This window comes from Planococcus citri, chromosome 4 (assembly GCF_950023065.1).
Source record: "Planococcus citri chromosome 4, ihPlaCitr1.1, whole genome shotgun sequence".
Taxonomy (NCBI): domain Eukaryota; kingdom Metazoa; phylum Arthropoda; class Insecta; order Hemiptera; family Pseudococcidae; genus Planococcus; species Planococcus citri.
The window spans coordinates 30,931,287-30,948,721 of NC_088680.1; the positions used below are offsets into that span (position 1 = coordinate 30,931,287).

Here is a 17,435-nt window from a genome sequence, read left to right on the forward strand (position 1 = left end):
GTGGGGAGTGCCATATTGAGAAGAGTTGCATCGCGGAAATTGAAAAATTTTAGCCATTTTTTTTTTCGAAGAGGCTCTACACTTACCACTTTAGACTGGAGGAAATCCTAAAGTGGTGAATTATTATTCTCTTGAAAAATTCAACAAGTTCAGCGGTTCGGAGCAAATCAAATGCTCTAATTGAGGAGCACCCTCGATCTAACGTCGATCAGTTTTTACGAGTACATCTTGAGTGATGTAAAATCATCTTCTTATGAATCAACCTGCAGAAAAATGTCTTCTCTTCTTAAATTCAGAATACATGCGATGCCTCAGTGACCTATTAGGTAAATCGGTGCCGAAGCATTAAATATACGGAAAAAAATCTTACCATACTGACTTTTCTGTCTGGATTCAGTAAGTATTTCACAATTTCATCAGTCTTTAACCGAAAAATGGCTGTTGTTAAAAATACATAGGTTAGCCTATTGTTGTATTAATTTATTTTTTAAAAATAGTGCCGAAATTTTCAGCCTGATTTGGACCCTCCGGCATAAGTTGAATTTTCTCCAGTTATTTCAACTTGTTCAAGAAAACGTCGTAATTAACTTTGGCAGCTGAAAATTCAATTCTGTCTTTTAGTCATTCTGACAGTGAATCAAATTTTGAGCAAGTGAGTTGCAAATCCGAGGAAACAGGAGCTGAAAAATCTCAAATTTGAAAAGTTTACGAACCGGTTCCAGATTTTCAACTCTTTATCCAATGATACTCTTTTTATAGAAAATTAATATAACAATAGACTGTATTCGTCATTTTTAAAAATTCGCCCCCAAAATCGAAAAATCAACATTGGTATAGCTCAAAATATGTTTTTAGGTCTGGTTGATGCTTTTTTAATGAGTCAAATCGCAGCTCAATCGAAGTGAAGAGTTGTTAAATAAAATTTCTTTTTGAGACTAGGTACAAATCGATCGAAAATTATGAAATTTTATTCTAATAATTCTTTATTATCCTACTTGTAATTAGCGAATGTCCATCAATTCAGAGAAAAAAGTACAACATTAAAAAAAAAATTTTTAAAAATTAAAAAATGCTTACTAACCTACCTAACGCTGCATTCGATTAATCAATAAAAGGTCGATTGGTTAGCCAGTCTTTTGTTCGTGTAATAAACCATATATTGTTGGTTGCAAAAGCCAAACGAATGTTTACTAAACAATCAATATCGTAATTTTATAATTTTTCTGTTACTTTTTTCTCGTCTTATCATTTTTTCAACCACTTTCAGTTCTCGAATATTCGTATGTATTAATCCAAGATATTATGGATAATATAGATCTACCTCGAGTTGATTCCTGCTGCTTTGGATTATTACCTCTGAAAACCGGCGCGCTTGTTTGCGGTATTGTTTGCCTGATTGTTGTACTCACTGTTCACGGATACTCCTCATATCACAGCAGTGATACTATCCAATTGTTATACGAGATTTTACTAGTATGCGGTATAGTAAGCGCGTGTCTTCTTATTTTTGGAGTATTGACGAATCAATCATTTTTGGCGAAATTTTTCATCATTGCGTTCGCGTTGCTTATTATATTTAGTATTGTGATTAGTGTCTCGGTTCTGTTACGCTATAGAGGCAGATATTCAGATCGTACAGATTTTATTATCAATACGATTTTATACGTGTGTATTATAGGCTACTGTATCATCGTGGTGAATAGTTACTACAAATCGGTACGTTGAATTGTCACGAAGTACAGACTACAGACTGAACGCCTCTTTGTATTTTATGCGAAAAAAATGAACAGCTTGTGTGCGAGAAGGCTTATGTCATACTTCCTCGAGATGAGAAGTAGGTACGTAAGTGCCTGCAGATGATTTGTGACAAATTATATTTATATTAATAAATAACTTAATTTACTTACTTATTATGTACTTTTACACCATTAGGTTCCGGTCACATGGATTTTAGTTTTCGTTTTCTGTTTTCTGTTTTTTTTTTTTTTTTTTTTTGAAAAGGGAAGAAAAATGTTTTAATGCATTTTAAGCGTTGTTGTTTACATGCCTAATATTCAAATTTACCTGCCTATTCAACCAACTTTTCTCTTTGTTCATTTTGATAAACGAACAGTTTTCTTGGTTTTATTCGCTGTTCTGTGAATATAGGTAGGTATTATGTGATTGTCGCTCATCTATGTAGATTGTACTATGATGGATGACTCATTATTATTATTTGTTACAAAGTTGTGTACTTAGAGTCCGAACATATTTTTGAAATACAGTTTATTTTTCATCATCGTATCACTATCTTCACATAAAAATTTCTGCTCGAAAGATTGATTTTAACTTGTGCTCCTAAGCCCCGTATATTATCAGAATCAACATAGGAATGCATGATGTAACTTTTTTTGCCTTTCTCAGTATTATGTATTATTCATTCAAAATAAGACTTCTCTTACTTCAAAATAATGAATTAACTATTATGATACTGTGTCCTTGCTTCATTACGATGCATTTTGGACGGAGAAGGCTTGTTAGGAGCTCGAAGCTGCCCTCTCCCTCATCAAGAAAAAATCAATGCTAAAATGTGAAAAAAAAATCATGTAAGAAGAAATTCTGACGTCGTTGACATTTTAAATTTTAACATGCGATGATGAGAATTACAAAAATTATACATAGTACAACTAAGTAATCATTTAAAAAATTGTTGGGCATTTATACGAGGGATAAAATTGAAGGATGAAGGGGCATGGGTGAGGAGGGAAGGTGAAACCCACAATGGTAAAATTTTTTTAAAAAATCAGTAAATATTGAAAATTTTTAGACTTGATAAAGAAGCTATTTTGTTGACTTTTTTGAAACTTGAATTACACATTTTTGAAGCTTCTTCCCTCGCTTCCTTAGGACTAAATATGTGTGTGGTTTTTTTGATTTCGGTATTTCTGCTCTTGGAAAATGTCTGCTCTGGGTACTTTAGGTAAGTACTTGACTTTCAAAAATGCCAAATGTGCAGAAATTGACTTCTTGTAAAAAAAAAAAAAAAAAAATACTGAATAATTTACTTCTTGAATTATAAGTTTTTGAAAACTTCGGCTCTCACTTCACCTCAGCCTGTTGGCTTCTTTTTATCAGAATCAAACTTTCTAAAAATCTATCATTCACACTCAAAAAATTTTAAAATAAAAAAATTAATTCACATAGGTAAAAAATAAACTTTTTTTTCTCGATACTCGAATTTCCGAAAGCTTTTGCCCTCTCTTTGTTCGGGCCTGTTTGCTTTTCCTTTTCAAAAATGGAAACCCATCATTCAAATTTTATAAGTTTGAAACCAAAAAAATCAAATTCCTTGCATTAAAAAAAGCTCTCTGAACTTTTGGAATTTCTCAAAAATCATAATTCAAAATTCTAAAATTTTTAAACTAAAAAAATCAAACTTTTTACATAAAAAACATGGTGTTTTCAATTAAATTTCACAAATAAAAATACGAATTTTTAAAAGCTTTCGCTCTCGTTATACACTCGGGGTAGTTTGTTTCCTTTTACACAGAAAAATCCATATTTGAGGCTTCTAAAAATTGAACAAGGAAAACAAATTTTTTTCATAAGTCACGTTAAAAGACCTGCCTATTTATAATGTCAACTAGCAGAATTGTTTTCTCATCTTTCGTTTTATTCGGTCATTTATTTTTTTTGCTCATATCACTCGGCAAATTTTTGGTTGCACCCTCTCCCCTCCCCCCAATAGAAAATCTTTAGCTTTTTTCCTGGAATTTACCTTTTCTCCTCCCAGTTCTTCACAGATCCTTTGTATCCCAAGCGCAAGTTTAAGTAGTTAGGTAATTTTAATTTTCATTACTTCAAGATAAATTTGACATATCAAGTCCCACCTCCCGAAAAAAGATCTCTTGGGGTCAAAACCAATCGCTGATGTTCACCTTGAACGGACGTTCAAGTTTTATGTCCCTAAAAGTCATAACGAGGCCAGAATTCACTCATACTAGAATTTTTTTCTTTTTGGCCTCGATTCTTTGCGAGAACAAAAGAAAATGAAAATCAAGTCAAGTAGTAAATTCGATTTTAAATTTTAATTCATGATGTACAAATATTTACGCATGCAGGTAAATTCTACTATTTTGGTACATTTAAACTAATTGATATAATTAAAATATAAAATGAGAACTAGTAACGCATCCAGAGGCACGCGACCTCCTCTCAATTCTCAGTACAAAAATTATGCATGGAGTAGCGTATTATAGGTAGGTATTGAAATTGTTTTAAGCCTGCTCCTCAACACTTGCCACACTGTGCCCTACCTTAAATGATACCTGTGTGTGTTCCTGATCAGCAGTATGACTAGATCTAAATGTATCTTTCTTAAATGTAAAGAATATTCCTATAATGATACCTTCTAGAATAGTGCAGGTGTCTAGTATACCTGAGAAAAAATGTTGCATTTCTATATTTTCACTAACTAATAAGCTTGATAAGTTTTTGTCTAATGAGTCATCACTGAAATACAGACTAATTTTTAGATACACTTGAGAAACACTGAGAAGAGCAGCTAAACCACCGAGCATTATGAGAAGACGTATATACAAAGAGAACTTTACCCATAACTCAGATTTATCGATGCTGGTAGATCGTATGTGCCAAAATGCACCGACAGTAGGAATTAAACGAGCGATACGGATAAAGGTCAATAATTCTTCCTTACTGAATGGAATGGTATACACATTATGGGTCAGGTATAAGTAAACCGCAGGAATGCATGTTCCTAAAAGGCAATATGCATAAAATTTATTGTTTTGATTACCTGGGGGTGGGCGTTGCAAATGAAGGGAAATATTACGAAAACATAAGAGTATATCTAGAGCCATAATTAGTTTGAAAAACGATAATGAATGGCGCATGTATAGGTGTGCTACAAATGTGTAATAAACTAATGCATCAAAACGATGATAGAGTATAACTGACTCTGACGATAGAAAGAACTGTATCCGGAATACTAAAAGAAGGTATGGGAAGAGAAGAAAACAGTAGAAAGTGAGATTTTTAGTGGCTAAAGTTTGCGATGATATTTTACCACTTCGAAAAAATTTATAAAAATGAATCATTAGGCAGATAATTGACGGTATAAATGCGATTTTTTCTATGAATGTGAGTACAGAGAACAGATCCGCCAGCGCCATGATATTTTTGATTTGATGTTCGCGGTTGATAGCAGCTAGTGAATAAAATGGGAACCGTGTGTGAGTTGTTATAAAGCCTGAAAATAAATTAAATGCACACGTCTTACTAGGTAACTTCAGTTAGCGAAATATTAAAAAAAAAAAGTCTTATGGATAGGCACCTATGTTTTTTGCTTAATTTGACTCGATGTTGTGAGCTCCAAATTTAAAAAATGCCATTTTTGAAAGTTTGATTGTCACGCAAATTTTTCAGTAATTCATTGACTTATTCTTCCTCCAAAGTCTGACGTAATGTCAGAAAATCAACGAGATTTTACTAAGTTTTAAAAAAGTCAGACATGATATCAGAAAGTCAACTGAATTTTTTTCCAAGTTTTCCAAAGTCAGCATGACGTTAATTTTGGAAAGACTTATTGCTCAAAAAACATACTCGTATCCATGTCAAAAAAAAAAAAGAAGAAAAAAATGTTAATTAACTATATTATGTATACTTAGTAGATATTACCTGCGTGTTATGAATGGTGCATCGGATTTCTGTGGATCAATGCAACAAAACTATACTTATTGTAAACTTAATTTTGATTTCAGTTTTTGAACAATCGCATTAGTTATTAAATTATACCATGTAACACTACAACGAAATCAAATGGCAAAATGTGAAAATTTCATTGCTTTCGATATCGTATATTCTACGAGATAATACATCGTAGGTGTATTGTTGATATTGTTTTTATCGTTGATTCATGGAATTGCCATATGGAAAATACCCAATGCCTACTACTTACGTATTTAAACATCCTCTTAACGCCTCTATTACAATTCTCGTATTTAATTTATGGCGTCATAAGATCTGTTTTTATCGTGTTTTATCTTCTTGCGTCAAACTTGAATTTAGATTATTTTATCATTTCTTGTAAATTTTATTTTTTTCATGAAAAATTGCTGAAATCCCTCATTTACAAATTGAAAAATCTTAATCAGTACAAATTAGATAAAAATCGTCATCTCATTCTGAACCTTTACGTTAGATTCAACTACGAGTAGTTAGGAACAAGAACTCATCTTTTGTGTAGTTCTTTCTGTGTCATATAAAATATATAGGTATATATACACTCCATTACACATAGGTAGGTACTTGGGTCGTATAAATAAATCTAGATTGAAATTAACTCTTTGAAAATATGGTAACTTTCAGAACGAAGCAAAGATGAGAACGGCGCAAAACGACGTCTCGTATGTCGACTCTGTGCTCACAAATAAACCTTATGTGTATGTACTATGTAGTATAGTATGGCTAAAACTTCGCTCTCGTTTACTTTTTCAGTAAATATTAAAACGGGCCCGGGCGACAAAATTCGCTGTTAAATTTGAACACTCTCGCGCTCGTTTTAAGACGTATTCAACAGCGTGAAGAGTAAAGCAGCAGCATCATGCATGGGACGCGGTATTTATTTAACACTCGTGTCCTTGTTCCTTTGAGCATTTTGCTCTCTCTTTTTCTGTAAAACTGCTTTGAATCTTATTTTAAATAAGCGGCTAAACGACGCTGCAGAAAGGCTCTTCATCACGCGTGTATAAAATCGAAACAATTGATATGAACCAACTAATATGTACCAGAGCGAGATAAAAGAAATGTCGTAAAAATCGTAAAAAAAATTACCTACTTGATATTTGGTGCAACCAGACCTATCATAATCGAATTAGGCTATGTTACGGTTCAGTCTATTTTTTTCAACTTCAGTTTTGTTGCGAAGTGATTTTGTTTTTATGAAAATTGATTTCTTGTAATGAAAATACCTACTTAGGTATTTGTATTTTGAAAAGTTTTGAAATTATTCATCACAATACAATCAATTTGATATAGTGGGGGTAGGAATTATCATTATAAGTGGGAAAGAACTTTATCATTCCTGCTGGAGATGGGCTATAATTATTCCTTAAGAGGGGAATAATTACCTCTTACCAGTTACCTGGATAGCTCAAAAGGGGGTAAAAAGTTGATAAAACCATCCTACTATAACCACAGTTGTATCCCAACTATAATAAAACCGTCGACCGTATATAATGGACGAATAATTCAAATCACAGGAAATGACGGCCACATTTTGGATGCAGAATCCTGGAAACGTTCTGCACATGCGCCAAACATGATGCTTACGGCGTTGGTGGAGAGAGACGGGTCTCTGGTTCAACCCATGTTCAACCAGTAAACCGTCTCTCTCTCCACCAGCAGCGTAAACGTCATGTTTGGCGCATGAGCAGAAGGTTTCCAGGATTCTGCATCCAAAATCTAGGCTTTACATTTTGTCATTTTTTCACCGTTGAATTATTCGTCCATTATATACGGTCGACGAATAACTAAAACACATTTGAGTGACTTCTAAAATGTCTTTATTATTAATTAGTTACATTGAAGAAGGTACATAAGATACATAATAATTACCTGATTATTTTGTATTAAATGGTCAAGCGATTACCTGCCACTTAAGACCTGGATAAATAATACTAATTTAGATCAATCAACTACTAAGTGACTACTTAGTAATTAATCAGTCTAAATGACACCAATAATTGAGATGGAATTACAATTATTTCGATTTAAGTAGATAGGGATCTACGATGTATTTAACCTAATTCAGCTAACTCCATTAATTAAGGTAAAACTATAATTAATTGAGTGGACTTGGAGAGCCCAAATAACTATTTCTCAATACTTACCAAAGACACTGTACACTTTCCCTATCCTTTCTGATGTACTCACTTAAACCAGGTACATTGATAGGTATGAGTATATCGCCATACTGCAATGAAAACATTTTTTTCAAACAGTGAAAAACCTATAAATACTTTGAGGGCCTGAATTGAATATTCTACTCACGGCCATGTCGTGAAGTGTAGGTATTTAGGAACGAAAAGTCGCAGGTTCGAATCCCAGTTAGGCAGGAAAATTTTCTTAGGGAAATTAGGTCTAGAAAAATTTGTTGCAGTGAGAATTATTTAGATGTGCGGAGAAACGTGAAATTGATAGTACCTATATCCCCACTTTTTAAATATTGTTGAATAAAAGCGATGGAATGGTTACCGCACTTCTGTGTAATAGTTACTTCTCTAAATATAAACTGATTAATGCGTTTCATTCCTATACCAAAATTACCGCGTTTTAATGCACTGAGTGCATCGTTTCAATGTAACTATTACTGTTTATTTCTTTCAGTGTATGTAATATGAGAGGTCCGATGTAATTATGAGAAATGCTTTTGATGGCTGCGATGATCAAATTGCATCCAAAAGGCACCATGATGATTAAGCAGAATTAATCATCATGTTATATAAAACACAAATTACCACACTAAAAGTGAATAAAACAATAAAAGAAGGACTGGCTAATGCCTGTGCGCTTATACTTTATTGAGCCAAAAGGGTCAACACATCTACATTTTGACTTAGCTATTCCGATGCCAAGTGAAGAGCTTGGCTCATGGTCTTTCGGTCGATGCCTTTAGATTCATGAGCGGAGAATCTCCCACGTTACCATACTTTCAGTATAAGGAGACACAGAGATGAACTTTAAACCAAGCAAGTAACAAAGCTTCTCTCTAAGAATAGATCGAATAATATTTTATAAAAGGGGATGAGCTACATTAATAACCGCTAGGCGGTTAAGGCCAGCCGCTCTTGCCTGATGATGAAAAATTGTACTTTTTGAAAAGATCTTTGCAATATAAAGCTTGAAAATAAGGAGAGAGTTTTTTCTTTTCAAACCAAAGATGCTACAAAAAAAAATGAAGTGAAGCAAACTTTTGAAGCATATAAAATTTCTCACCTTTTGAGTGCGAATAACCGAATATATATATGGCCTCTTCAGAGAAAATATTATCAGTTAAAAATTTGAGTACTTTTTTTGTCAAGCTTCATAAAATTATTTTAAAAAATTGAAAAACATCCCATCCTACCATAGATTTACTTGTACCTAATTAAAGTAATGACAGACCCTAAAATATCTTACAATCATGAAGTGAGAATATCAAATAATTGCCGCCTCATCAACAAACATTTTTAATTATATCTAATTTCAAACCCAATAATTATACATAGAACCGGAAGCGTTAAGTACCTATAACTATTTTTCACCGTTTGATTACATAATTCATCATTTCAGTAATCGAAATAATTATTTCGAAAAGGAAGTAAAATATTATCAAATCTGATATTTACTGATTTGAGCTATCACACCAATTTATACTTAAATCAATTATTTCGTTTTAAAATGTACCTACTCGGTTTCAATTTAGAAAAGATTATCTATTCTCATCTATTTAATATAATTGTAAAGTTTTTGAATACATGGTGCTGGTTTTTTTCTCAAAATGTTTGATTCATGACTATTTTGTTCTAAACTCATCGTGGTGAAATTTTTTAAAACTTGAAATAATGTAATCAAGTACGTTGAACTTGGAATAATTGGTCGTATAATATTGTATTCGAGTATTCGAGGATGAGAAAGAGACTCAAGACAGGCGCTAAATTTTAATTTATGCATGGAGAATTTTTCTTCACTGCTAGATGTAAAGTTATACAATATAGGATCTGATCAAATTTGGTTCCATCCAATTATTTTCCACAAGGACCTGAAAATGAATTCTCCAGACATATTATTATATTAATATTTAGCGTCTGTCTTGAACTCTCTTTTCCATGAATTCAGTTCGGCTTGATGAGATCTGACCCTATTGAATTGTGTCTGGTCAGCCTTGATCAGATCTGCCCAGATCTGATTGATGAAATCATGATATCATAATTATCAGATTCCATAATATTGCTTAGGGTTGCCTATAATCTTCCTGAATAACTTTGAATTCTCGAAAAAAATAAAATTACTTACACTGAGTTTCTCTTAAATCCTAATCAATTTGATCTGTATTTTTCTTTAATGATTCGTCGAATTCCAGCACATTCTCTCGCATCGGTTGAAAAGTATTACTGATCACAAGTTTCTCTCTTCACAGGTTCATTGCTGCACATCTATCATCAATACAATGAACACGCGTCTGATAGTTTTGGTAATTTGTGAAATTGCCTTCGTCTTAGCTGATTCTCATACTGAAATTAATCAGACCATTTTGTCAAGTGATGCCCAACCAACAACCAATTCGATTGTCGCCTCTATTCTTAGCAATGGAATTAACTCAACTGCATCACAAAGCTCTGAAAATACAACCTCGATTTCTTCCCAACAAATAGCCAACACCTCTCATGTTGTTGGAACCACTACCAGCCTCCTTACTACTGCCACTGTCCCCACTACAAGTATTCCCATTACCAAAAACTCAACCCCTATCATTACCACTAATAGCACTATCACTAGCACAATAATTATTACTTCCACCACCTACACCAATGCATCAAATAGTTCGTTTTCTTCGACCACCTCCTCCACTTCCACTTCCTCCTCTTCTCCCTGTTCCCCCACCAGCTCAAACGACAACTGGCACCTGACAAAAATTCTAACCAAAAAAGGAATCGACCTCTCAAACCACGACGATAAATCCGTACAAATCGCCACACCCGACGATGGAGACTTCCAATCCTTCATCCAAGACTCATCCCTGTGGGTAGACAAATCACTACTTATCAGAAAATTATGGGAAGGACTACAGGATCGCAACGTGATTATCACAGCTCCACCAAAATGGGGTAAAACCATAAGCCTTTCCATGTTCAAATTCTATTGCGAGTTGTCATTAGATGCAGACGGATTCGAGACACCAAAAAGCCAATCAGCCAGTCACCTTTACTTTAACGAAGGCAAAGTAGTCTTGAAAAATGGAACCATCCAAGAACTGGACAGATTACCTTTGATATCAGGTTTCGATGAACATCTAGGAGATCACCCGGTCATATTCATGTCAGGAGTGAACCTTACGATGGAAAATATCCTCGAATCGTTGAGAATGATGATACATCAAACCTACAAACGTCACAAATGTCTACTCACGCGACTCTATACCGAACTTGGCAATGCTAATGATCAAGGAAAACCCCTCGTACAAGAAGACATCGAAGAATTTCGAGCATTTTACGATCTGGAGAAGACGATGGTGTTAAACGAATCTCATGTAGTTAGAGGTATACACCATTTGAGCGAAATATTACATAAAGTGTATAAAAAAAAAGTGGCCATACTTTTCGACGACTACGAATATTTCGTCTACAAAACCTACTTTACGGATAGACCATCGAATTTCACTAATTCTAGTAGTAATTTCGCCACTATTTGGGATTCGTTTATATCGCATACGTTCGAAGAAAATGAACACTTGGAGAAAGCCATTTTAACTGGAGCCATAAGAGCCTACGATCCGAAAACAGTTTTGGGTTCTCTTAATTACTACAGAGCGTATGTATTCGACGTTGAGGATCTGTTCCCTTATTACGGTATTTTTGAAAATGAATTCCTCGAAATGGCTCGTCTCAGAGGTATCGATAAACATACCATTAAAAATGCTACCCAATGGTATGGTGGGTATCGAACTCGTAGTCATCTGAATGTTCAAATGTACTCTCCCCACTCGACGACAAGATTCATTAGCACGTTACAAATTCAAAACTACTGGCCTAATTCGTTGCTGTCCGATTTCGTCCAGAAACTTATTCAAAAACCAAAATTACGTCAACGTACTTGTAATCTGGCTAATGATTACGTCAAGAATGAAACATGTCCGGCGGGTATCTTTCCTAAGTATTTTAATGGCATGACGTCGCAGAATTATGCCGAATTGCAGAAATTAGCGATGGGTCAAATTAGATATTCTTCAGTACACGCGGACATAGTTGCCTCGGTATTGATTTCCAGTGGTTTTGCAGCTGTGCATGAGCATAATCATGGACCTTATTATATTATTATTAGAAATGTACCTAATCGAGAGGTTTATAGCCAGGTTTCTAGAATTGTGAATGTGGAATGATCAGGTTTTTAAAAAGTGAATATACGAGTATGTACCTGCCTATTACGTATTTGTGTGTTTTGTGATACATTCTTCGTCCGAAAAACGATTCGAGTTGAATTTTGGGTGTTCCAATTTTTCAAAATGTAAGTAAAATGCATTCCTCCTTCTTCTCCAGAAATGCTAATTTGCCGAGTCGACTAGAGAGACATACTTATTTTAGAAATTCCATACTTTCAAAAATACCATAAAAACTGTCCAAATTAACCTAGTGCAAGAAAACTGCTCGAAAAATACAAATTAAACTCGATTGGTAAATGACAACTTTTTGATTTTTTTTTGTGTGAAAAAGTAATCAAATAATATGTAGGTTTTACTTTTTTAATATTTTTTGGGTAAAGAAGTGACCATAAAGGAACACTTTACGAGAGAAAAATCGAAAGTTTCCAATTTTCGAAATTAAAAAAAAGAAAATTTATCGAGTTTTTTTTAAAAAGGTGCCTATTATGGCCACTTTACGTCTCAAAAAATATTTAAAAAACCAAAATCAGCATATTTTAGTTAGGTACTTTTTCACACCAAAAAATGAAAAGTTTCCATTTACCTACCAACGCTAAAATTGTCCGGAATCACGTTTTCATCCTGGGCTAATTTAGTGGCGACAGTAGCGCTCCAAACGAATGCTCGGTTCGAAAAAGCAGATACAATGGTTCCAAATGTTGTAGAGATTTCAGCTTTCAAAAATCTGCTGGAGGCTTCGGAACTGCTCAAAACAGTTTGAAACCATTTTCAGTCAATTTGAAGAGTCAAAAATTAACTTACCTACTAAATTTTAGCTTTCTAGGTAAAGATTATAGAAAAGTTGAGTTTTCTGGAAATTTTTCCGAAACTTTCAAATTTTCAAATTTCTATTTTTCATGGAAATTTATGAAATTTATAATTTTTTACCAATAAGCATTCACTAGACTGCAGAAGTTTTATTTGTAATAAGGAAATGCTTGTAAACACCTAAAAAATCATTTTAGTAGGTTCTCTATTTTTTTGAATCGTTGCCTATACTTACTACTTATGAAAATAATACCGAAATTATTTTAAAATTGGTATTTTGGTATTTTTAATTTTTTTCTTCTAGGTTTCGGCTCTTGGACTCTTGCAGTTAAGATTTCGGAGTTTTATTGATTTTCTGAAAAATTCTACTTTTAAAAAATAACCTCCTTTGTGGAGTAAAACGAAAATTTTCCATCCCTGACAATTCTCAATAATTTTTTTAAAATCAGGTTTGTAGATGTGTTGAAATGATACAACCAGAGAGTAGATGGAATTTTTAAAAAGGTTTTCGACAGCTCCTCACCTACTAATTACTCCTTCTCTGAGGAGTAAAACGTGAATTTTCCACAAATTTTCCATCTCTAACAATGCTCTACAATTTTTTTTTCAATCAAATTTGTAGATGTGTTGAAATGATACAACCAGAGAGTAGGTGGAATTTTTTAAAAAGATTTTGGAACGCTTTTTCAAACTCCAATAGACATTTTTTATTCCACTGAGGCAGTTGAAAATGATATGAAGAGCTGAAAACCATTATCACCACTTTTTAAAATAGTTCTGAAATCCTACCAAAGTTGTGACAATTGATGTACAAATATGTAGGTGGGTAAAATCAAGATTTTCAGTCACTTTCAAGTGGGATTTGACTCAAAAATGCACTCTTCCAGCAGATTCCAGTCGAATAAATTCCAAATAAGAAATTTTGAAAGAGTCTAGATGACTATTTGAGAACAATATTGAATCCATCATTCGACTACCAAAACCAATGAGAAAACATTTTTTTGAACTAGAATTTCATCACATATAAGCAATCTGGAGTCTCTGGTGGAATTTCAATTTTTCACATTAATGTTTGAAATGGTACTCAGAAGAAGAAATTTATTTGAGTAACTCGAAATTCAATTTTCAAGTTCGGTTCATTTGAAATGAATCAGTAATTTGATAGAGGATCCAAATTGACAAAAAATGGTAAAATTTAAATTCCAAGAGCCAATGTAATGGTTCAACAATTTTTTCCTAAACATTTTTATGGATAATGAATGGTGATTTTTGAAAATCTACAAAGAAAATCAATTGCTTACTTCATACGTTATCACAGGAATACAATATATCATGATGGATCTGCGCTATATTTGTTATCAGTTTTAATATCTTTTGATTAATTTCGTAATAGTAATCTATAAATTAATCATTCCAATTGAAAATATACTTGGTTTAATTTAGAAAAGGCATTCTTATCACTGTACAGTATAACTTTTTCGATGTGTATTGCTGATTTTTTTTTTACAATGCTAGCAGGAATCTCATTTGAAATTTCCTCAACTCGCAGTATTGCTTGTTTATTTAGTTCATTTTGAATTTCTACAATAAAAATGTAACTTTTCAAACTGAAAATAATGCTATCAGGTATGTTAATCTTTGAACGTTGATCATGCAGTTCCTTGATTAGGTATAGTTGATCCAATTCTGTACTCAGACTACCTCCAACGCAGCTCATTCAGCCTTACTGCCCATCTCCCCCTCCCACCCATACAAAAACACACGATTATCGTCTTCTTACCTCTCCCTCTGATTACTAAGCGGTCTCTCAATTTCAGGACACCATTCCAAGAACGAATATCTTTTGGAGTCTGGGTTGTATCTCAGGCTATGATTTAAACTTCGATTTTTTTTTAACACACCGTGTGTTAAAACTAGGCCAAAATATTATTATTGAATTACATAAATAAGGATTAAAGTCACTTGCACCCTGTACAGTTTTTCGGATATGTGGCCAGATCTGTTAATTTCGTTCTCCATAAACTTTTCCAAAAAATTCAGTTTACCTACACATTAATGCACAAAAATATGCTTCATACTCAAGCCTTTGGGATTAGGCTGGAGAGGAGTAACTACTTACATGTTCTAAATATCAATTAACGTGAGTTTTCGCTGCTTCTAATTCAATTTTTTTCCTCAACTAGGTAACTCCATTTATTTGAAATTCGAAACAAAACACTATGAATCTGCCCTCACGATCAGCAGTATGGATGATTTGTAAAATCGCATTTTTCTTGGCAGATTCTATTAATCAAACCAATGGGTCTCCATCACTCAATAAATCCAAGATAACACCTACTTCTACTACATACTCATACAAGTTAGCCAAAGATTGGCCTTTGACAAGAATTCTATCCAAAAAAGGAATAAATCTTGAAAACCACGCCGACACATCCGTACAAATCGCCACTCCCGACGATGGAGACTTTCAGACCTTCATCCAAGACTCAGCCTTGTGGGTAGACAAGTCACTACTCATAAAGAAAATGTGGAAATCGTTGTGGAATAGCGAAGTCGTCATCGCCACAGCTCCTCCAAAATGGGGTAAAACCATCAACCTCTCTATGATAAAATTTTATTGCGAGCTTCCTTTGGACTCGGATGGATTCGAAACACCCAAACAACAGTCAGCAAGCCATCTTTACTTTAACGAAGGTAAAGTAGTATTGAAAAATGGTACCATCCAAGAACTAGATGGAGTACCTCTCGTATCTGGTTTCCAAGAACATCTGGCCGATCACCCGGTCATATACATGTCTGGAGTGAACCTGACAATGGAAAATATCCTCGAATCTGTGAGAATAATGATACATCAAACTTACAAACGTCATGAAAGTTTACTCAGGCGACTTGATAAAGAACATAGCAAAGCTAGTACTAAAAAAAAAGACGGTGTTGCTCGAGACATAGAACAATTTCGAACATTTTACGATCCGGAGAAAGCAACGGCGTTGAATGAATCTCAAGTAGTTGAAGGAATACAACATTTGTCCGAGTTATTAAACAAAACGTATAAACGAAAAGTGGTCATACTTTTCGACGACCATGAATACTACGTGTACAGAACCTACTTCGTAAATAAATCATCAAATTTCTCCAGCAATTGCAGCGATAATTTTAACACCATTTGGAAGAAATTCTTACATCATACTATTCAATCAAATGCACATTTAGAGAAAGCCGTCATATCTGGGGCAATACGAGCTCCTAGTCCGGGCACTTTAATGGGCTCCCGCGTGCTCACTTATTACAAAGCATACGTATTCGATAACCGAGACCTGTACCCTTATTATGGTATTTTTGAGAAAGAATTTCTCGAAATGGCTCGTCTTAGAGGTATCGATAATGCTACCATTGAAAATGCCACTCAATGGTATGGTGGATATAGTTCTCTTAGTCATGTAGCTGTTCAGATGTATTCTCCCTATTCGACGTCACGATTCATCAGCACGTTACAAATTCGTGATTACCAGCCTACCTCGTGGTTATCTGATTTCATCAGTAGGATGCTCCAGAAACCAAAATTAAAAGAGAAATGCTTTAGTAGCACGATGGAAAGTTTTACTCGCGGTACCAACAATTTATTTGGTGTTCCCATCTCTTATTTTAGTGAGTTGTCATTGCGGAATTTTGAGAATTTGCAGAAAGTAATTATTCAGAATGAAAGTGAATACTACGGTGGCTTACACAATGACGCAATCGGTTCGATATTTCTTTCGAGTGGTTACGCCTCGGTAATTGGGTACAATCGTAACCAGTTTAATGTGCTTATCAACGTACTACCTAATCTAGAAATGTATACTCATTTTTCTGATATGCTTAATGGTCAGTGACGAGTTTTTGAATGAAGTTGGTTTGTGTTTCAATGGTTTGTGATCACAAATATTTTCACCAAATTTCCTCCAAAAATTCCCACTCGTTCAAAAGTTAGAGCAAAATTAAACTTACTTACTGACTGCCCCTCGTATATTTATTTTCAGCTGCAGAGTGGCATATTGCGACACCATAATGTCCCTCAAGGTGATTTTTGGACACATTATTCACAAAAATCGTTACACAATCGTCATTGAGTCGGGGGCGAAAAAAATCATATGTATACCTATAGAATAAAGAGGTTCGTTCCAGGTTCTTTGAACTAAAGTTCATGAAAAGAGGCCAGCTTACATATTAGGGAGCAGTCAAATCTTGATGTCGTCCTCTCCTCATTTCGGATTAAAATCATCATTTGGAGAAATATTTAAAAGTGACCTTGAAACCTATCAAAATGAGTTAAAATTTTGTGAGAAATCCACATATTTCGACAAAAAAGTTTTTTGAACCCTTTTGAAAAATTTTAAGCTTGAAATTGACTTATGATTTTTGAAGAACATGTCATGCAACGTATCCAGATGAGTTTCAATTTCGACGGAAAATCGAAAATTCTCTTCAGAACTTTTTTTTAGCACCTTTGAAG

At 34.0% G+C, this 17,435-nt stretch overlaps 3 protein-coding genes and 1 long non-coding RNA gene across 4 annotated transcripts in view; 3 read left to right on the plus strand and 1 right to left on the minus strand.

Annotated features, from left to right (window-relative positions):
• The window catches only part of LOC135845811 (hemicentin-1-like), a 972,708-nt gene that overhangs the window by 689,824 nt on the left and 265,449 nt on the right, over positions 1–17,435 (plus strand). The gene's annotated exons all lie outside the window — the stretch shown is intronic.
• On the minus strand, positions 4,046–5,991 carry LOC135843910 (uncharacterized). The gene is made up of 2 exons (XR_010558413.1): positions 5,677–5,991; positions 4,046–5,248 (listed from the first exon to the last, which is right to left on the minus strand). It is a non-coding gene; the product is annotated as an uncharacterized LOC135843910 (long non-coding RNA).
• LOC135844443 (uncharacterized) lies at positions 9,455–12,178 on the plus strand. The gene is made up of 2 exons (XM_065362658.1): positions 9,455–9,612; positions 10,178–12,178. The coding sequence occupies exon 2, from the start codon at positions 10,208–10,210 to the stop codon at positions 12,134–12,136; it is 1,929 nt and encodes a 642-aa protein (XP_065218730.1). The 5' UTR covers positions 9,455–9,612; positions 10,178–10,207; the 3' UTR covers positions 12,137–12,178.
• On the plus strand, positions 14,385–16,940 carry LOC135843874 (uncharacterized). The gene is made up of 2 exons (XM_065361913.1): positions 14,385–14,569; positions 15,127–16,940. Exon 2 carries the CDS (start codon positions 15,163–15,165, stop codon positions 16,813–16,815), a length of 1,653 nt encoding a protein of 550 aa, XP_065217985.1. The 5' UTR covers positions 14,385–14,569; positions 15,127–15,162; the 3' UTR covers positions 16,816–16,940.